Source organism: Acipenser ruthenus, chromosome 7 (assembly GCF_902713425.1).
Source record: "Acipenser ruthenus chromosome 7, fAciRut3.2 maternal haplotype, whole genome shotgun sequence".
Lineage (NCBI taxonomy): Eukaryota > Metazoa > Chordata > Actinopteri > Acipenseriformes > Acipenseridae > Acipenser > Acipenser ruthenus.
Window position 1 is genome coordinate 61,784,286 of NC_081195.1, and position 22,188 is coordinate 61,806,473.

At 35.3% G+C, this 22,188-nt stretch overlaps 2 protein-coding genes across 3 annotated transcripts; one reads left to right on the plus strand and one right to left on the minus strand.

Moving 5' to 3' along the window:
• Positions 1-1,071: 1,071 nt before the first annotated feature.
• On the minus strand, positions 1,072-18,318 carry LOC117414845 (RNA polymerase II-associated protein 3-like). Of its 2 annotated transcripts, none has more exons than XM_034024667.3 (18): positions 18,234-18,318; positions 17,828-17,931; positions 16,550-16,723; positions 15,797-15,940; positions 14,690-14,806; positions 13,267-13,394; positions 12,900-13,021; positions 12,658-12,728; positions 11,885-12,016; positions 11,442-11,569; positions 11,000-11,121; positions 10,090-10,160; positions 9,056-9,172; positions 4,002-4,222; positions 3,383-3,581; positions 2,488-2,585; positions 1,596-1,696; positions 1,072-1,354 (listed from the first exon to the last, which is right to left on the minus strand). In XM_034024667.3, exons 3-18 carry the CDS (start codon positions 16,703-16,705, stop codon positions 1,269-1,271), a joined length of 2,013 nt encoding a protein of 670 aa, XP_033880558.3. In that variant the 5' UTR covers positions 16,706-16,723; positions 17,828-17,931; positions 18,234-18,318; the 3' UTR covers positions 1,072-1,268. The 2 variants fall into 2 exon arrangements, with proteins under 2 accessions (XP_033880558.3, XP_033880557.3); XM_034024666.3 differs by having other exon boundaries at positions 15,797-15,943; positions 18,234-18,317.
• Positions 18,319-19,121: 803 nt separating this feature from the next.
• On the plus strand, positions 19,122-21,988 carry LOC117416130 (mitochondrial inner membrane protease ATP23 homolog). The gene is made up of 6 exons (XM_034027193.3): positions 19,122-19,439; positions 19,613-19,658; positions 19,940-20,021; positions 20,350-20,487; positions 20,614-20,697; positions 21,559-21,988. Exons 1-6 carry the CDS (start codon positions 19,289-19,291, stop codon positions 21,760-21,762), a joined length of 705 nt encoding a protein of 234 aa, XP_033883084.1. The 5' UTR covers positions 19,122-19,288; the 3' UTR covers positions 21,763-21,988.
• The last annotated feature ends 200 nt before the right edge of the window (positions 21,989-22,188 follow it).

Here is a 22,188-nt window from a genome sequence, read left to right on the forward strand (position 1 = left end):
ATTATAACAATAGCAGCTCACCATAGAGCTGTGAAAAGAGCAAAGGAATGTATTGTACCTAATTTTTGTAAATAAAAAACTATGGTACACACTGAATAAGATGATGAATCATAATTCCTCTGGTTTCTATACTTTGATAAAACTGCACAAAACGTGTTAATTATGCATCTGCTTCTTTGTTGATGTACCCCTAGCAGGTTGACAATTGTCTTTTCACAAGTACAACTGGTTGCCAGATGCACATTCTAAACAGATCACTAGACAGTTGTGACAGTATCTGGAAACTAAGTGGGTGCAAACATAATGTGATGTAAGAATTTTGCCTTGCACTTAGGCAATTACTCCAAAAACTTTACACCTCTTCTTACAAGTTGCAAACCATTGTAGAAGCGAGTAACTAAGAGCTGTATAAAAGCACACACCTGCAGAGTACTTGACCTCATAGCTGAATTGAGGGATAAGCTAGACCCCAGCATCAATCTGGGGACCACTATCCCTGCATATGTGAAAGTGCTATGTTCTCTGCACTACTTAGCCTCTGGTTCCTTTCAGACCAATCCACCTTTTCCAGTTGCTAGGCAAATTTCTGGATCATGCTAAAAAGGGCAGGCCAATACATATCATTTCCTAAGGATTGCCTGGCCACAGTGCAATTTGAATTTTGCATCTGCAATTATTTGCACTGCGCCTATACTTACAACTAACCCAATATGTGCCTAATTTATACATTTGACCTGGGGTGTTTACCAATATATTTTATTAATAACTAATCACACTTGCCCTCTATTTTCATTAAAAATGTAAGATCCAAGATAAAACCATGTCAAGTTCGCAGAACCTAGAAAGCTGAGATTTGCACCAGTTTTATTTTTGATTTTTTTTTTTTTTTAGTGGGACTGGCTTTCTTTAGTGAATGGTAATAATACTTCATTAAGAAAATTAAAGAATGTAGCTGTGCACCAAACATTAAGACAATAACTCAGTGTACTATCTCCATGCAACTGTAACTTCACAATGTACCTCAATATGGCAGCCATATTCGGTCAGAAAAGTAAAGGCATTACTAAGGTACACCATTTATAAATATACATGACTTTATGAAACAAATTTATATTGTTTGCATTCACTCCATATTTATAGCAAATCAACCCTTTCTGTGTATTTAGGTTTTAAAAATAATACGTAGTCAGTGTTTATTCTTTACAATCTAAACAATGACTGGCCTGCAAATGTGTTTTCAACCAACTGGAATTGCTGTACAAATAAAATCAAATGCCATATTTCTTCTTTAGAGATTTGACAAGGTCATCTTCTAAACCAGCTTGATGAATAGAGTTGAATAATTCTCGCACAACTGAAAGAGAAAATGGATTTTAGACAACTCATCAGCCTGTTTCCAGAGGAATGAAATCAATGTAATGTTACAAAACTTGCAAGACACAACTCTTAACAATACAGTAAAGTTAACGTATAGCGATGCTGTTATAGTTGTTTTTATTACTTTCAGAAAATGTGCCTTTGATCTTGTAATTACTTTAAAATAGTGCCTAAAAACGACTTTTCACTTGCTTCAGACTACTTTGATAAGTACTTACCAGTCTTTTCTGCCGCAGACATAAACATGACTGCCATGTCAAACCTTTTCACTTCTGCAAGGTTCTTAAGAATCTCTAAAATAACCGAATGCTCGTCATACCTACAATGTGTAAAAAATACAAATAAAAATAAAAAGTTAATTTGAAAAACCGTTTTTGATTTACTGCTGTTGCACACAAAGGCAGTGATATTAAAATAAACGAAGGTCAAGTCTTTGAGAACATTATGACAAAGTCTTTCTTGAGGTCTTTAAATGGAGAAATTAGTCACATTTGTATTTCAGATGGTTTGGTGTTGTCCCAATCCTCAAGTGGTAAAGTCTGACAATCTCTTAATAGCCCCATTAAGAGAAATCGAGTGCACACTGGTCTTTAGCAAACATTAACCTTGCATATGTGCGAATAAGCCAAGTACTCACGTCAATGGCAGAAACATATTCTGTCCCTAGAATGTAGGTTATTTTTGTGTGTGTTTTTTTATACTTAAAAGATATTCATTGCTGCTTGATCTGGTATCATGACTGACTCAATTGCACAATTATAATAATTAGTAGTACTACTTGAATGAATGAGGTTGGCCAAAACTAGCAAAGGTTTAGTACTGGAGAACAAAAGGTAAAGGCAACACTGGGTGTTACATGTTTTTTTTTTTGTTTTTTTTTATCAATACATATGTTAAAACAAATAAAACAATGTTTAAATCTTTTTTTTTTCATGAGCCATTTTTGTTTTTCTAATATTTTTTCTCCAATATAAATCTGACTTGACATTTTATACCTGATATAAAATTTTGCCCCTCTGTGTTTTTTCTCCCCTCCTTCATTGATTATTTTTAGGTTACCCTGCCATGTACTGTGCAGAGAAATGACAAGCCTACTAGAGAGTTACTTACATGGTATAATAAGTGTGTAGAATATTTAAAATCTGGTTCAAAATGTCAGGTTCCAATGACTTCTGAAAGATTTTGGGGTAGGCTGATGGCTCAATTTGCTGGCAAATAAAGAAAAAGTGATGTCAATTAGTTAACATGGCAGAAGCCAAAGTCCAAATTACAAGGAATCCCTTATTTAGACAATTCAAATAAGCATGTTTGTAACATACTGGACATCCCACACCACAGTTGTGGAAAACATTTTAAACACAATATTTAAAGCTGGAAATTGGAACAAAGACTTGATAAAGTCTAGCATGAGCCTGATACAGCACGCATATCAAACATCAACACATTTCCATATGTGAAACATGCGTTTATAGTATAGAAAGCCAGCTACATGCCTCTTAGCTTCACAGCTCTATGCATTTCGCAAATAAAGACTATTTATGCCATATAACCAGATTCTAATGCTATTAAAAGTTGTGCTAAAGAATGCTTCTACCAGGTTTTATTACAATGGGATAAGTATAGGGCAGCTGACTCCATGGTAACACAATATTTACCTAATAAGTGATGTCACTGCAAATACTCTACGGCATGCAAACCACAGATCCCAGGGGTATATAAATTATCATGATACCCTGGAATTATCCAGATATCTATACCAGAAGCATTAACTTCATTTATTTTGGTTTATTTCAAGAGGGTCCAGAAAGCCATTTGGAATTCTTTCTATCAAACCTATAGTTTCTGATTACCTGTAAACTAGTTATAATTAGGTTTATATACTGAATAAAAAGCCAGGCAAGTAATATTTTAAAATAAATAAATAAATACAGTTTGGGTCAATGTCATGGTCATTACCACATTTAGCATACCATGCTTCTATAACGCTTCTAATAGTGCAGCATACCTTGAGGTACTTGTATTTCATTTCTGGGTAGGCTTTTAGCTTCCTCAAATCTGCTTCTAGCTGAAAGGAGTTTGCTGGAGGTGAAGGCATGGACAAAGACTCAGATATGGAAGGTGATAGTTTCTTCTGATCTGCAGTATTTTCCACAGTAACACATCTTTCAGTTGACTGCTTCTCTGAGTTGTCTTCAAGATGCTCTCTGTTATACAAAAAGGCATGTCACGATCTTAAGATGTCACAACCATGTGTGGACAAGGCTGGATGAAGTAAACCTTGATTGAAAAAAAGTCCATGTATCCAATACAAAATTTTACTTTTATTTTTTATTTTTTGTATGTGAAAGTATTATACTTCAGCGTGTACAATCGAAGTCATTTATTCAAAATAAAAGGAGTGCCTCCAAATCCTTCAAGGTTAAGTGCTTTATTCTGAGCGTCTGTTTATATAAACTTCTTTCATGTTACTTCAGAGGTTTGAGGCTATGCTCAGTTGTTCTACGTATAAGTTAAAAGTAAGCGTTATATTACGTAAATAAAGCTACATACGGGTAGCAGACTTCTATAGAATGACTGTAAAATTGAATTATTTTGTGTTTTATCTCCAAGCATGCTTTCCTTACCTTTCACTGGAATCTGCTGGAATATCAGAGATCTCCTCTATTTTAAGCATTTTGGCACTGGGGGTACATTCCATTGGTACCACTGCTTCTTTGCTTCCAGTAAGTTCTGTGATCATGGAGAATGGCACTTTACATTCTGCTGAGGTGTTTGCTATTAATTGTAGGTCAGTGCCAGGCAGTTCAACTCCAACTTCTTCAATAACCATTCGTCTCAGTGGCTTCTAGGGAGGGAGGGAGGGACGGAGAAAGAGAGAGAGAGGAGAGAGATGTTCAATACTTGAGCATATATCCCTTTTTTCTAAATGTGCCCCAATTTTATTGTATAGCAACAATTGCCAGGTTTTTACCCATTTTTAATCATGTTATGTTGCTTGAATATTGTGATATAATATTGATAAAACATACCTTTATGTTAAAGGTATGTGTGCATTACCTTAAATGTTAAGGTAATGCACACATTAAGAAATATTTGATCACTTTGGCTTAAACTACGAAATGCATTTTCTGTTTTTATTGCACCAAACCATGACTTGAGGCTCATAATCCACATTTAATTCTTTCAGAGACACATCAATACTCTGTTTTACAAAGAACACCTTTCAACAGCTGTAATTATTACTTCTGTCATCAAAATGGTATAAGCAAATGTTCTTTTCTTTAAATGAAATACTACATTTTAAACATGTGTCTAATTTCATTTTGTGTTGATGCATTTCACTGGTGTTTTGACACAGCTGCAAATAAATATTTCTAGGACAAAAAAACAAACAACAAACAGTGTTGGTAGCTATGGAAACAGGTAACAGAGATCATATCGAGAGAGACCAGAGAAGACATTGAAAAAAGGTATTTAACCACTGATACTGTGCTAAATATACCAACATCCATCAATAGTAATTAGCCAATTTAATAATACTTATGTTATGATGTTCTCTCCATAACATTTTCAAAACGACCTTCAGCAGAAGCAAAATAATGAGGGGTCGATTTAATAATAAAACAGGAATATTTGTTCCCTTGTTTGTGTGTGTGTGTGAGACATTGAATCTAAATTGTATACTATATGCATGTGAATTAAATTGTTTGCTACTGCAGCGACTACAAATAGCACTACAGGCCAGTTAAATTGTAAAAACAAATTCCAGCAACATGTGATCATTGTGCCAGCATTTCAAAAATGGAAAGCCTTACAGAATGCTACTGAGTAGTGCCACTCAGATAATATGTCCGTGGGACATCAAATCCATTTTTATGATTTTAACAACAGTGGTATTTAGATCTGCCAGCATTTTGATCAATTATTCAAAAAATAAACCTGATTGCAGAAAATGTTTTTGGAGACATGTCTTTCAAATAAGAAATCAGGTGTACTGGAAGCAGGTTTCATGGAACATGTCTCCTGGTGTATGCTGGGCTTCAGTGACAAACATATTCCCCTGCCAAGTACAAAAATAACACCTTACAGGGGTCAGTCACCAAGACCTACATCTACAACATGTGGAATAAAATCTCATGGCAAAAGCCAGTGCATAGTATAATGCATTCATTTCTCAAAAGCGATAATCAACACTGAAGCAGGAGCATTAATAGCAGTGTTGGAAAATCTACTTTGCGTCATCGATAATGAAACAGCGTTTAAGCTGCTTACCTTGTGGGCTTATTAAAATCTTTAACCCTAGAAAACTGTTCCCTAGCTTACTTCTATAAAAGAAACCTATTTGTCCTGTGCACAAAAGATCTCTTTATGCTTCAAATGTTCCAGTGCACTTAATAAAATTAGTTCAAAGGTACTTGAGCCCTGGTTTGTTTATCGTGTGTCCTTGAAAGCCCTTTTGCTGAATATAAATGAGCTCCAATAAATCCTTACTAATTTAAGAGTATTTCATTTGCCTTGGATGACTGAAAACATGACAATGTTTTGTTTTATAATTTTTTTTGTTTATTTTAGCTAATTCAATGACTAAGTTTGTGACTTCAAGCAGCTTATATGATGAGACCATGGTGGCTGTTGTGTATTCATAACACAATTATTCAAATTGCAATTTAGAATTAGACTAGATGTGGTACAAAGATTACTGGTACAATTTATACAAATGTGTCAGTAAAATATATACACTCCACCATGCATATAAGGACCAAATGTTTCTATATACCCGGAATGAATGAATGTATGTATGTATGTATGTATGTATGTATGTATGTATGTATATATGACCTTGTATTTCAAAAAAAAAAAAAAAAAAAAATCAATTGAATATGTTTGTGTGGTGAAATATATGGAATTGTATATTTTTATAAAATAATAAAAGGACCTTGAATAAGTTGTTTTTTAATTAGTATATGGTAAACAGGATTGAAAAAAAAAAAAAATCAAATCGCAATTTTTCCTCGCAGAACTTTTAAAGCTATAAAGACCACACAGAGACTAAAGACTGTTCTGATATGAAAACCATTGATTTCCAATAAACCTACCTACCTTGTCATGTGCTATTCTCTGACAATTAATACAAAAATAAATGTTAATTGTTGAGCATTTATGTTGAACATCTTCTATGAACATTAGTTGTTCAATTATTTCTACAAAGTATAATGTGTTAGTCAAAGTCTTTACAGAGATAGCTGAAAAAAGCTGTCACATTTAAAAACCGGCAGGGCTCTTACTCCTAAGAAAGGTCAACACTAGATTTAAATGTCAATGTCATGTTCAATGCATTTAACATCAAGGGAAAAAAGCATTTACAGAATAAATATCACATTCCTAAATTGTTTGCCGATATCAAGATTCAGAAAGGACTTTTTTATTTCTTTTTTTTTTTTTTTTTACAATCAGGTGCACCATTTAGTTTCCACTGGGGTTCTTTATGTAAAATATGATGTTCTTGAACTTTGGTCTTCATTTAACCTCCAGTTCCCAAATACATTCCTCTGTAAACTGGCAAATGGAGATTCATGGCAACTCTTATTTTGGCACATCGATGACATTCAGCTTGCATAGACTCAGTCAGATACAAAGTAAACTGATCAAATGAAGTAACAACCTCAGAAACCTGTCTTTCAAGGTGTAATAAAACATATGGACTGGATATTTTGTGTTTTGTGAAAAACCATTGTCCCCTCATGTTGATAGTGTCCTCCAGGGACATAGCCTTCAGCACTTGGCTTCGGGCAATATAATCTCCTCTCAAGACACTATATTCCATCCTGGGACAATAGTTTTCAACTATATGTATCAACTCCAGGCCATATTTGTATAATATGTGTTTACAAATACAGTTAACATAACACTTATTTTCAAATTACGCCTAAGAGGTGCAACAATGAATCGATGCATCGATTATTGATCATCTGTCCCTAAATTTCCTGTGCTTCGATTACATATTGGTGAATCGATGCATCAAATTAGAATCCAGTTTGAAGTCTCCTGTTGCCGGTTTGCGTTAAGACCTTGAGTGCGCTTCTTTTAGTGCTATTACGGTAGATAAACAACGTCAGCATGTTGCTAGGATACGCACTTTAGGGCTCGACTTTCGTGTTGGATATACCCCGTTTAAAATTAGTTGAGTTGTTTAACTGGCGAGTATGCATTTTTTTTTGCACTAAATTGTGACAAGAACACAGCATATACCTTTTATGTTATGCGTAATCATTTCAAAAGAATGCCAATATTAAATCTGCCGATTACCTTCTTTTGTTTCCAAGTATGTTGTGTTTGGATTATATGGCAATATTATATAAAAATTACTTCTGTTAAAACATAGTATTTAGGCTCCATCAACATACAAAACTATGGAACACACAGTAACCCATGTATGCTCTATCAACAAATGTCATTGCCTGTAACCTTTGACCTCTCCTAAAGGTCAAATGTAAAACTGGCTTAACTCCCGAGAGAGTGCAGATAGGGTCATGGTTACTATGGAACACATATAGTAACCCATGTATGCATTCTGCACTATTTGCTAAAGTGTTTGGTACTGGTACTGGAAGCCATAAAGTTGCTGGCAACTCTAGTTTTTATTATTATTACAATGTTAAATGTTACAATGCATATTCTTTTCAATGTTAACTCAAGTCCTTTGTATTGCTTTTTTTTTTTAATATAGAATTGGAAGTGTTCTAAGTTGAATGCAAGTTGTGCAGTTTTGTTTAACTATTACACACAATAGTGTTTTTAGTTATTGGATCTGTTAAAAAAAGAATGCTTGCTCTTTATTTTGAAAAATAAAACGTCAATGCATCATCGCTGAAAATGCCTATACGATAATCGAATAAGATATTAGGTTGCCGACTGCACTACTACTTTTTATAGTGTGCACAATAATGATATTTTCCACCTCTCAGCTCTGTGCTCTAATACATTCCCTTAGACTTTCATCTAAATTATTTATACCATTTTACTTGACTTCCTGACTTGTGTGTGTCTGTAGTTCAATTGGTTCCTTGTTGTGCTTTTATTACATATTGATAAAGGAGACAGAATGGGCCATAATAGCACACTTCATGGGCAGAACGAAATGGATTCTGGCAAAAGCGATCCACTCTTTAAAGCGAGCATTCTTTATTTTCAGTGATTTATCATCATCCGAAGACACCTGCAGACAAAACACCCGTGGGAAAGCATTGCTCAGAGGCATGAGAATGACCCAGAAATCAAAAGTTGCACAATTCCCAACAACTACTGGACACTTTTTTCCAGTTCACTTAATTTTTTCATTATTACATTGCAATTATATCGATTAGGACTACATGTTAACTAGAAAGGGCTCATCCGTGATCATCATTTAATAAACAGAAGAAATACAGAGTACGCCATGGCTGTTTATTGAGCACCTATTAGTAGTTTACAGTGCATGTGAGGACAGCCAGATCAAACTTTAGGTTTTATGCTTGTGTTATTATATCTCACTTAATGTTTAATTTGAGGTAGTGACTAACTGGCCCGTATGGGTTTAACGTATAAAAATCCATGGTCTTGTGATTGAATTTGTAGACTATTCCGGTGGAAAGACATTTGAAATGTAATTTTCTGTAACAGCATGTCATTATTTACTTACTGTTGATCGCAGGTGAGGTGGTTTATTTATTGGTTGTACAATTCTTCTTTGTTCAGTATTCTTTGCTTGTTGGTCTGCAAGCTGTTCCTTTGTCAAGAGGCCTTTTGCAACCATTTCCTTTAATTAGGAAGGGAATAATAATAAAACAAAAAAAACACATTTTAAACATAATAAAATAATATATTGTAAATTTTCACCCCAACTTGAAATGCCTAATTCGAATGTCACCTCACCGACTTACTAATCAGGAAGACTCAACATTGGGTGAGCAACATACATTCCTCCTGTCTTGCCAATCACCCGTCAAATCTGAACAATAGAGGCAAAGGCCCATTCTGGGACATGTCTGGCTGGTCAGGTGGGGAGCCTGGCCAGCAGGCTGCTGAAGTACAATGAGGAAAACTAACCACAGATGATATTCCCCTCCCAAATCGCAGGAGTGCAAAGTTTTACTTTAGTGTTTACTAGCAGCCCCAAATCAAGATTTACAAAAAAAGACAAAGATTTGAATCAGCACGCTCTTGATCACCAGACTCACTCTGCTTTACTGGATGAGCCACTGGGGACCCCAGCAGAACACAGTAATTAGAGATGTGCTTCAAAACTTTAATGAGTAATGCTGCTGTACCCTTGAGCAAGGTACTTTACCTAGATTGCTCCAGTAAAAACCCAACTGTATAAATGGGGAATTGTATGTAAAAATAATGTGATATCTTGTAACAATTGCAAGTCGTCCTGGATAAGGGCATCTGCTATGAAATAAATAATAATAATAATAATAATAATAATAATAATAAATAGACAGAACATTTATAACACTCTGGAACACAATGTCTATGAATTGACAATTTGCCTTCATTGACTGTATAATGCATTTGAGCCTATTTAAAGTTATATTTTAGAGATGAACTATACCTCTGATAGGCCCATTGTTATGTCTTTAACTTGGTTATATCCATTTACACTTCGATATCAACGTATTGCATATTTTGTTTAATATCTATCACATACTGTGTATAAAAATGCATACATACATTATTGATTTTTTCAAGCTCATTCAAAGCTAGTTTGTTTCCTGGTTCCTGGTTCAAAACCATTTCAAAGTCTGCAAAACACATAAAGATGCATGACATATCTAATACAATAAAGGCACTTGTTTTCTCAATGATTATGCTGTTCAAACAGTTAAGTTGAATAAGCCTTGGTGAATATTTCACAAAATGCTATTTCTTTATTATCTTCATGCAGTTTTATATTATTAGCTTGATCTTACTTTTTGTGGGTTAACATTTAAAAAAATACATTTTGTTGAACTGTCTAAAATATCGTCAAACTCCAATTGCCTGACTGGATATATAAATGACATATTCAAGTGGTTGTAGCTAACATTTTATTATATATATATATATATATATATATATATATATATATATATATATATATATATATATATATATATATATATAATCTTTATAATCTTACCTGTCATGCACATTCACTGTATAGGTCTCAAATGTGCATTTTGGAAAGAAATATGTGTTACAACAAACATGTATTTTCATTTTAAAACATGACATCTAGTATAACACTAAGTTACAGAAAGTTCTCAGTCTCTTTGCCTTGCATTTCACCACAGCAGCGGCAAAAAAAATCTTACTGGCTGCAAATCATGTCAGTCATTAGGGAAAGCAGCTGGTTGGTTACTGAAAGCATAGGTGGTCCTGAAAGGGCAGGGAAATGACCAAGGGAGTCTGTGACAACCTGAAAACAGAGATTTCTTTAACCTAGTGTATTACCAGATAGCATGCTTTAAAATAAAATACATCTTTGTTGTGACAAGCGTTTTTTAAAACTGCACATTTGACATCTATATAGTGAATAGATGTGCTTGTGATCTGCAATTACTTTCAGAGTTAAACGTTCCATCTCCCTTCTCAATCTTACCTTCTTTGGCCTCTTTCAGTTTTCCAAGTGCTGCTCTTGCAGTCCCTCGCCTGGCAAAAGCCTTTGAGTAAGTGCCATCCAGTGCTATAGCACTGCTACAGTCATCTTCTGCCTCGGCATACCTGTTTGAGGAAAAGTATCATAGTAACACTATGGAGGGAAACGTGTCTTTTCCCCCCAAAGATCTCAATACATATTGTTGGGCCAACACATTTAATTACAAAGAATATTAAAATGGGTATGTATTGTTTTACATGGTTGTATGATAAAACATTACTTAGCAAGATTGTAGGTCATAAATTAAATGAGTTATAATATATATTCTATTAGCCTAAATAAGCAAGTCAATATATGAAAAAAGTGAATGAATGAATGAATGAATGAAGCAACAAATATACAAGCATGATTTATGTTTATAGCCCCATGTGAAAAAATATCTTACTTTTGAAGCTTTAAATAGGCCATGGCCCTGTTTGCTGGTAAAAGTGCATTAGTGCCATCTGCTGCCATTCCTTTGGCATAGCACTCTATCGCTGCTTCATATTTTCCTTCTTTGAAATAACCATTGCCCTAAAAAAAAAAAATAATAATTACAATCCACATTCTTTTGATGAAAGGACCTGTGCAGTTTTGTTAGTTAAAGAACATGCGTCTAAATGTGCATTTATTGTTAAGTATTTAGTTTTAAAACCTAGATCCCATTTAATCAATTTGTTATTGAGGAATAAATGTTTTCCTTAACCATTCAGCAAGATTATAGTAGATACTATATTAACAAGATATATGTATCTTCTATCTGAATAACATGACAATGTACTCAGTACCAAAAGATGGCTCCTGGAGACGGTCCCATGTAATTGTGCAAATACCTCTAGCCCTACTTACAAGATCTTTCTGAGTAATTGCCTGCTGTTTTGCCTGCTGTTCTTCTATTCTTTTCTTCTCGTTCTCATCAACCACTGCTTCCTTTTCTTTGCTATCTGTTTTTTCTGACACATGCTCATGTGAAGCCAGAACCTAGAGGAAAAAAAAATGTAAAAATGTAAAAAACCAAAGTCAAACTAAAGAAACGTTGGCAACGTTAATATTTTATAACATTGAAAAATACACTATCTTGCTAAAATAATTGCCACACTAGACCAAATCCTAACCTGGTTTAATTATATTATCCGTTTGCGAATGGACATTGTGATATGGCAATAAACTGTAGGTCACTTGTCATGTCTATTTCAAAAGAATATTGAGGGCCTCTTTCCAGACCCTATTGTCTACCTGATAACTTTGCATGCACTGGCTTAAAGCCAAGTAATGGATAGCAATGGAGACTAACCACCCACTGAGAAGTTAACCCATAAAGAGAATGTAAGCACTTTGGTGGGACCGTGTTAGTTAATGGCCATCTTCTTCAGTCAATGCGACATGTTTCACAAGCATGACATAAATAAACTATTAATCAAGGCATGCCAGCAACATACATTTACCAAGCTAAGGATATAAATAACATTAGCGTTGAAAAGTAGTTCATCAGTCAACCAGTAATCAGTTCTGTGAAAAACTAGATCACTGAGAGTTCACACAACGTGAAATATCATGTTATAACAAACGTCTATATTATCTGTAACAAATATCTAAGCAATATGTAAATACCACTTACATACCTTGTGTATTTTCTTCAGTTCATTCTGTGCTTCAAAGTTTTCAGGATCCAGCTTCAGAACCATCTCATAATCTTAAAAAACAAAAGTCAACTGATGTTTGAATGAAAGCAAATATTACATTATCTTTTCTGACTTCTACAAATACAAACACAATAACACCACATCACTGTAATACGTACATGTTGTAAGGATAAGTTTGACAGGTGACTCAATGTATATTTCTACCAATGTAGACGACATACCTTCTTTAGCACCCTCGGTTTTTTTCTGAGCAAATCGAGCCGCTCCTCTTCTTGCATAAGCCTTGGTATAGTTTGTGTCAAGCGCAATGGCTAAATTACAGTCTGACTCAGCTACAGCATACCTTCAAAAATAAATGATTGAATACCTTAATTAAAAAGTTAGACTACCAGCAGAATACTATTTTATTTACAAAATTACACCAGCATGACATTTAAAAAGTGGGGTAAATGTTCAACTTGCCATTAAAAACAAATATGATGATAGCTTCAACTATATCAAATATACATTAAATAAATATCATCCAAATACTTGCAATTCAAAGTCTTCAAAATTAAGGACTATTGTCCCAGTACAGTAGTTACTTACTTCTTTAGACGGAAGAAAGCAGCGGCTCTGTTTGTGGGGAGGACTGGATTGTAAGGATCTGCAGTCATACCTCTTGTGTAACATTCTATTGCATCGTCATATTTTCCTTCTTTGAAGTGATCATTGCCCTATACATTAAAAAAAACTGTAATAAAAAAATGCTCCTACAGTTTATGTTAGTTAAGCTATGCTTATGTCATAGAAAGTGTAGTTTCAACAGTAAAGCGGAATGTAAAACAAAATAGTGTTAGCTACATTTTATCAAAATGCCTGTCCAATGTTACCTTTAAAAACAAATGTTTCAAATCTTGGAAAACAAGTGGTCCTCAAAACTGTGACCTTAAACAAATATGTACCTGCGTGACTAGTGTTGTGCCAGTGACACCAAAAATGGAAACTTATTTTGTTTAGATCAGGGGTGGCCTATCATGACCCTGGAGGGCCATTCCACCAGATTTAACTGGTAAAATGAAATAATGAACTACTCTGATGTCTGGATGGAGTTTTTTTTGTTGTTTTTTTACCCCAGTTTTCTCCCCAAGTCAGAATGCCCAATTATTACTTTTTATCCTGGTTCACTGCTGCAACCCCCTGGTGACTCAGGAACCGGAGGCTGAAACACGCGTCCTCCGAAACGTGTTCCTGCCAATCCATCATTTTTGGCATTGCTGATACACAGCGAAGCCACCAGACCTATAGTGCCGGAGGACAACACAGATCTGAATGGCTCCACTGCAAACCCGCAGGCGCCCTATCAGCCACAGGGGTCGCTGGTGCGGGGTGAACTGTGGATTGCCTTGCTGACCTAAGCCCTCCCTACCTGGGCGGCGCTCGGCCAATTGTGCGCCGCCCGCTGGGAACCCCCGGTGAAGGTCGGCAATGACATATAATAAAGAATAAAGATAGATAATCGTAATATGCAATCTGTGGCTTTTGTTTCAGTGTAAACTACACTGAAGTATACCATGCACTTTGTATACAACACACATCCTGTGTATAGCATGCCACTCCTAAAACTTGGGGAAGGGTGCACATTTTATTCAGATAATTACAGTATCCCATTATATTTTCTGCATATATAGCATAGGCCTCTTTTCTTAAACTGAAATCTGCCAGATACATCAGGCCAGTTGTAATTTGCACAAAGGAAAAACAAGAAATAACTACATAAACATGAATCCTTTAATTCACCTTTTAGTTGGTGGTAACTAGATTTGCAACATTAACAGTTTTATAGGATGCCTCAAATAGTATAAGCACAAAATAGGATTCACTGATGGAGCTAAGAAAATGTATTTTTATTTAAATGCCAGAAGGTCCTAATTAGTAATTCAAAAGGTACAGCGATATTTATATCACCCACCGCTTGGATAAATCCAACCGCACGGTCTAATAACTTATCAGCATAAATAATTAAACCCACTTTTTCTTTCTCAGAAAGTGCTTTATCTTTGTCTATATGAATCCCATCTTCTTCAGAGTCTGATTCATGTGATTCCTGTGTGCCATCTTCTTTATCTAGATTTTCAAGTACTTTATCCTAAGGAAGGAGGGGAAAAAAAGTTGAAAACGGTATATCCCCGCATTGAAGATCCTGTTAGTTTTGCTCTCTGTGCACCGCTATAGTTTATTTTGGAAGACAAGAAAAATCACAAGAACAAGAACATTTATTACTTGATTCAGCATTAAGATGCCAAATACATACTAGGTGTATAAGGTTACTGTTAGCATGTTTATGCAAGAAGCAAGATATTTGCAACATCTTATGGCACCAAACAAGTGATGACATGTATAAGATTTGGCTATTAAAGGTTCATCTATTTAGGTGTCATTGTTTGTACAAGTTTATCACATTTATACAGCAAGGCTCTGCAAGATTATCATTAGTTCCAGTAAAATGTTCTCGTTTGAAACGCAATGTCCTTTGCTGGGACAACACACTGAAGTTACAAATAAAAAAGAAAATCATTTTGATTGAAAAAAATAAAAGAACTTAGCTGAACCTATTTTTAGGAAGCTACTTCAAGAAAAGTCATTTATTTTCTTCAGATAAAACATACAATTCTGTAATGTAAAAAAGCTAAATCAGCTGTTGCAAGACAGTGGGCAAGACTGAAGTACAATTATAAAAAAAGGTCAAGGCTATCCTTTCCCATCTAATGCTGTGATCAGTTAGCCCGAAACAGCAGATATGACTTTGATAAAAGCTCAGCTGGCAGGGCTTCCACATACAAGGCTTAACATATCATTGATGTTTCACAAGAAAAAGTCTCAATGTGATGACTCTCAGGGTTCCCCCAGAACAATTTACAGTAAACATTTTGACACATTAAATGAGTGCCATCTACTGCCCATAGTGTCCCTATACTATTTACATGTGTGTTTGTACAGTAACTTGTTCAGTCTCTGTGCCCATGCTTCAAAAAGGTACAACAATTATGTTTTTGGTTTCTTATCGGTACAATATTTTCAGAACATTTACCATACAGATTTTAAGAGCTTTTGACCTCATAAATGTGGGTTTACTTACTACATCAAATTTGTCCCATGCTTGGTAATCATACGATTTAATTCTGGAAGCTTTCTCTTTTTCATTCTTTGCATTTTTGGCAGCCACTTTGCTTTTGTCTTTTTTCTTCCTCTTGTAGTCCTTATTTCTTACTGGAGGCAAACTCTGCTGAAAAAGATGTTGGCATGAAAACAACTTTAAAAATACAAATCAGTTTAAAGGTAACCGTTTGACAAGATTTTATGCAGTACAGTAAATCACAAACTTTGGGGTACATTCTGTATTTTGCTGTCCAATTTAAGACTGTTGAATATTGTTATGTTTAGCAAGGGTTCTCATCCTGTGTGTATTCTAGCCTAACACTGAAGAAATTATATTGGACAATGGCACTCAGTTCTGCATTTAAAAAATAAAAAAATAAGGAAACAATGGAGTGTTGTTCCTTTATTAAAAGAACATGTTTGCAGTACGAAACTGAAAAACATGCATGGAATGAATACTGAATATGAAAATATAATTTATAATTACAAGCACATTTGAATACGGTGAAACACGCTTAACACTTGACTAACAAAGTATTTGACTGTGCTACATTTGCACCATTGTTGGTGAAGTCAAAAAGATCTAACTGCTAATGTTACATAATATTACATTTGTTTTCTGTTTAGGAAAAAAATGTTAATTCAGCTTGAAAGCAAATGTTTTGTGAATATGGCCCTTAAAGTCATATAAATAAATAAATAAATAAATAAATAAATAAATAAAATAAATTACCATTTCAGGCTCAACTCCACTCTCCTTCAGCAGCTCCTCATCTTTTTTCTTGATATCCTTTTCCCAACTCCCCAGATCCCTCATGAAATCCTGCAGCTCTTCTGCATTCTGTCGCATTTGCAACTGAAGCTCAATCGCTTTATTTTGTGATGCCATGATTGCAAATCTAATTACCTATAACCCACAAAAATGTGAAGGTTTAAAAGCATGGTTTGATTTAAGTTCCTTTAATCAAAAGTAGAGAACACCTCTCATAGCTCCCAATATCAGCATTACATGAAGCAACTTCTAAATAGAAATCAGTTAAAATAAAATAAAAAGTGAACTGTTGGATTTTATTTTATTTGCATACAGAACAGTGTTTATTACAATTGAGATCATAAACCTCAAGTAAAAAACATAAATATATATTTTTGTTTACTCACTCTACATGGTGACCCTTAAGACCATTAACACAATCAGACAGCCTTATGCAACTTTAAATACTTCGTTTGCTGTGATGCATCAGTCAAACAAAACCGCGCATCTGGGAGGGGTTGGGTGTTACTTTTCTTTTGCATAACCGACTCCTTTAATGTCCTTTAAACGTTACAAAGACAGAAAACAGTCTCCTCTAACATTTCCATGAATACATGGAATTACCCGATTTAGAACTGGGTGCTAAATCATTTCCTATTTTAGTTAGAAGCAAACATGCACACAAGTCACACAGTCCTCCCTCCCCCTGTCTTAAAGCAAGGATAGTTCAGGTAATTAGCGGTCAGTCGTTTTAAGTTTTGAAAACAAACAACTTAAGATCACATTTTGAATGGCGCAAACGACTATGGCGTTGGCTTGAAGTTCAAACCCATTTAAATGCACTGTATCTTGGTGCACAAATCTTGTTTTCTACGAGTGGTACGATAAGCAAGCTCTGTCCCTCGACATCTTGTTTTGTACGAGTGATACTGCCGCACAGGTAAGAACATAAGAAAGTTTACAAACGAGAGGAGGCCATTCAGCCCATCTTGCTCGTTTGGTTGTTAGTAGCTTATTGATCCCAGAATCTCATCAAGCAGCTTCTTGGAGGATCCCAGGGTGTCGGCAACAACATTACAGGGGAGTTTGTTCCAGACCCACTGTCCCTCGAGCTTTTTGGGTTACTGTAGGTAGTAACTTTATCGCATACTGAGTTTTAGTAACTCAGTATGCGATAAAATCAAATAAAATTAAAATTACAAATTATATATCAGCTATTACATTTATGGCGTCAGCTGTACAAGCACTATAACTGCTCACCTGGATCGGCGATGTCCAACACAGTTTTCAGTCGTTCTAGCTAATTCTACCACAGCCGTTTGGTGTGTGCAGCGCCATGACAGCAGTTCCCAGAATTCACACTGCTACCAAAAAAAAAAAACGAAAGCAGCTGACATGGAAACTGCGTCTTTCTCCGGAAGTACATAAAGGTAGAGTCAAGAGGAATATCTAGTATAGTTGGCTTTGGTACAAAATGTGCAATTATAGTTAACCGTGCTTCCTCGGCATCTATAATTTAGATGTTACTCCAAAATGTTACGCTGTTTATTTTCTGAAACACAGTCCCTCGTTTGCACAATAAAGATCAATACAAACAGTTAAACATTTTCTTACTACAACTTTCTTAATGGAACACTAAGGGTTAAATGTATGTGTGCCCTTTTACCTTCTACCCTTGGCATACAACGTGGTCTGCAAAACACTGGGTGCGTTCACAACACTTGTTTGCCGGCTAGATTGCAGACGGGAGTCTGCGCGTAACGTCACGGTCTGCGCAGACGCAGCGTGGACAGCTTTGGTAGATGAACAACAGTTCTGAGCAGAACCAAAATGGAGGTGGTGTTGAGAGAAATTCTAATCGCAGAAGTGGATGCAATCGGAGTTCCCTTTGTGCTCCACCAGCTTCGTAATTTACAGCATGATCAGAAAATGTATAGTAGAAACAGTCCCTGCTATAAGGAGATAATATAAATTTTGTGATGTGGGACAAATTAATGAGTATTATAACGGGCAGGATTCCCCCCGCCCTCTCACAAAGGGGTTGTTAGACAGTACTGTATTTTGATCTGGGACAAAAATAGTTAAAATACTTGCACATATGGTCACATATCTCACTTCAACTACCTGTTCTTAAAGCTGATTTATTAATTCAAAGTAGGTTATTCCCTGTCCCTGATAGCCAATTACACATGCTGAAAATAACAGCGGTTTAGGTTCATTTCAACCGTTTAGCATTATTTTATTTTTTGTACGTGTTTAAACCTTTCGAATAAATATCTGAATATTTGAAAAGTAAAATAACTGTGCGGAAAAATAGTCAAATCATTTAAATTTGTATTACAAATCATTCATAAGATAATTAATGTCATGCCTCGAAGGCGATTCACACCCCCTGACTAGGTGGCAGTAGCACATGTAGTGAGGATTGTATCTGGTTGCCTACACACTTCTTTGTCAGCCAACGCTCGTCTATTGTTTTGAGCCGCGGCTGCTCCAGCGCAGTACCTCTTAAAGCTGCGCGGCTGTGCAGACTTTTAAACCCGTGGATGCGTGACCTGTGACGTCTTTTCCGGCTGAGTTCACGCAGACGATGAATTTGGACTGGTTTTCCGCAGAATCTGCGCAGACGTGAACGCACCCCCGGAATTATCTGAACGGGATCGTTAGTATACAGAACGGAAAGGTTGCCAGGCGTATGGTTCAAGGAGTCGAGCATATGCAATGGACCAAAATAAACAAAACGAAGAAGATTATGGTTATCAGTTATTTCCGGAGAGAAATTCAGGGAGATTTAAAAAAGGATCTGTAGCAGAAAGCCTGTTCACTTTCAATCACAAGTGTCAGGTCATGCTGAAAGTTGCACTAGACACAAGTGAGTTTATTTTACTTCTTGTTAATCCTATTTGATAATAATCAGGGAACCGCTGAAATCTCCACGTTTGGATATGGAGGAGGGCACAGTACATTCGTATCAATGACTGCCATAACGCGCGTGTATGACAAGTGCCAAATGTTTACCAGTTCATATTGCTTTCTTCTCACTAGGTCCATATGCAAAATTGCTTCTTGGTGCAATGAAGCAATCAGGATGGTATGTACACACCTTATGATAAACACGTCACACTGCAAAAAAAAGGTCATTTCCTCAAATGGGGTCTTGTCACCCGACTTTAGTTATTTAAAGAACCTGTCTTAGGTCTACTTTCTGATAAAGCAGAATGTAGGGGCGCTAGACAATGGAAAGGTGTTTAAAATAGAGGATTGATATATTGTAAAAATGAACATTATTGTGAGTTAGGCGGTGAAGTGGAGATTCTGTTTTGTGTAACGCGTGAGGCTAATGCATTGTTTTGTTGTATTACGTTACTATAGTACTGTTTATAAAGAGAGGCATTTCTCCTGTGAAGACTGTGATGGGATTGTCAGTGGTGGATTTGATGCTACAACCTCCCAGGTAGGAAACACTGGTCCAAATTAAATCATTTAAATCTGTGCCCACTCATGGATATTTGACAACTTTGATAAAGTAATTTGCATATTTGATCTTTAGGGTACTCTCCAAGCAAACCTGAGCAAGGTTGTATTTCTGCAGTCAGGCCAAAATAAAAGTATACAATATAATGGGATTATAAAATAAATGAAAATAAATTATATTATACCAATTTAGATGGTGTACCTTTTAAAACTCATGAAATACTAATGTAATGTATACTTTTGTTTAAATAAAATAAAGTGAAATAACAATATTACAGTAAACAAAAGCGTTTGTGTTTATTTTTCAGATAGTGTTGTGCCAGAATAACATTCACCAGCAGGCCCATATGAACAGGGTAGTAACCCATGAACTGATTCACTCATTTGATCACTGCCGTGCTCATGTTGATTGGTTTGATAATTTCAAACACTTGGCCTGTTCAGAGGTAAGAGTGTGCAAACTCAGTAGCTAGACCACTGTGTAATTATCTTCTGTCTTAATAATATAAATAGTGGCTGATGTTTTTTTTTTTTTTCGTTTTTTTTCCCACTGATTTTGATTTTGTTTCCAGATCCGGGCTGCCAATCTTAGTGGTGACTGTTCTTTCAGTAATGAGCTGAGTAGGTTTAAATTTGGACTAAAACAACATCACCAGGTAATTATAAAGTTTTGTGCATTAGTTTTTATTCATCCTATTTTCCTTTGTATGTACCACTCGCTTCATCTGTATTCTTAATTGTGCTGTGTTTTCTTATCCTATCTATTATATACTTTAGTACTGTGTGACGATGATGTGTAAGATGCTGTCCATTATTAATGATGTAAATCTAATTTTAATAGATTAAACATGTAATCCTTTTGTTTAAACAGTTGTGGACCATTTAAATGCCATACACCTTTTCAATGAAAAAGTATTAGTTCTATTAATCTTTATATTTCACTTTTGCAAGTGGTTTTAATTTGACATATTCAACTGTAGTGTTTTACAGCTGCCAGGAACATAAATGGACAAGCATTGATTGGCTTGTTCATCAATTTTCTTATGTTCTTATGTGGGTCCAACATAACAAAGATTGTGCAAGAAGCCTAATCTGATTAGAGGTAGCCACTTAAAAACATATTAAGAAAGCAAAAAAATATGATAACGTAAACAAGAACAAAAACTCTGTCGAAAGGGTTTAGTCATGCTAAAACGGTGAATCACAGTGTTGAGAACCCAGAAGGAAGACAAAACTACTGTATGTTCACTTACTGACAAATATTTGAAGCCTGAAACAGTTTTTTTTTATATAATTATAAAAATCAAGGTTTTCTTTTTTTTTGTGGGAAGGGGGTTTGACAAATAGCTGCTTATTAGATTTCAATGCGTTCAGCATTGATAATTTTTGTCATAACATTGAGTGCCAGACAGCAGACCCTGTGTAACAATAGTAATTTCTGCTAATAGGTTTTCATGGGGATGTACCTATATACTATATAATACGTTTCCATTGGATTGTTTTCTTCCAAACCACAGGAATGTGTACGGGACCGAGCCCTTCGTTCAGTCCTAGCTGTTCGAAAAGTGAGTCGAGAAGAAGCGGAGAAAGCTGTGGATGAAGTTTTTGAAAGTTGTTTTAATGACCATGAACCATTTGGAAGGATCCCACACAGCAAGAATGATGCAAAATATGCTTACAGAGATTTTCAAAATCGAGATCGATACTATGCCAATCTTTGAAAAAAAGGTGCTACAAGTAATACACAGAACAGTGTTGCTGTAAAAGTTGCTGTATTTGAGCTGCGTTTTACATGCAACATATGTTTTCTGCTACTTTTTGCAACGGGTACAAAAAATGTAAAATATGTACCATTGATTAGTAATATTCAATTGTGTGTTAAAGAAAAAGAGAAGTCAAAATGCAAAAAAATGTATATGTATCTGAATAAAAATATTTAAAGAGTAATTTATGCCAGCAGCTGTTATTACAACCAGTCCACCCTTTATTCTAACTTTAGTTTTGGTTTAATCATATATAATCATAGCCGTGGATGCATGTCATGCATTAGGTTTGCGCTGCAACCTGCATGTGTGAGTTGGGCATGTTGGCAAAATTGAAATTCATATCGCCTTAAAAGTTAAACTTAAAAATCTTTAAAAAAGTAC

What these genes read in the sequence shown, in the direction of transcription:
- LOC117414845 (XM_034024666.3), bottom strand. Translation starts at nt 16,705, where the DNA reads ATGGCATCACAAAATAAAGCGATTGAGCTTCAGTTGCAAATGCGACAG. An exon ending in CATGGGACAAATTTGATGTA is followed by an intron (nt 14,807 to 15,796) that starts GTAAGTAAACCC and finishes CTCCTTCCTTAG; the next exon opens with GATAAAGTACTTGAAAATCT. An exon ending in CCAGCAGATTCCAGTGAAAG is followed by an intron (nt 3,582 to 4,001) that starts GTAAGGAAAGCA and finishes TTTGTATAACAG; the next exon opens with AGAGCATCTTGAAGACAACT.
- LOC117416130 (XM_034027193.3), top strand. Translation starts at nt 19,289, where the DNA reads ATGGACCAAAATAAACAAAACGAAGAAGATTATGGTTATCAGTTATTT. An exon ending in GCAATGAAGCAATCAGGATG is followed by an intron (nt 19,659 to 19,939) that starts GTATGTACACAC and finishes ACGTTACTATAG; the next exon opens with TACTGTTTATAAAGAGAGGC. An exon ending in TTGATGCTACAACCTCCCAG is followed by an intron (nt 20,022 to 20,349) that starts GTAGGAAACACT and finishes TTTATTTTTCAG; the next exon opens with ATAGTGTTGTGCCAGAATAA.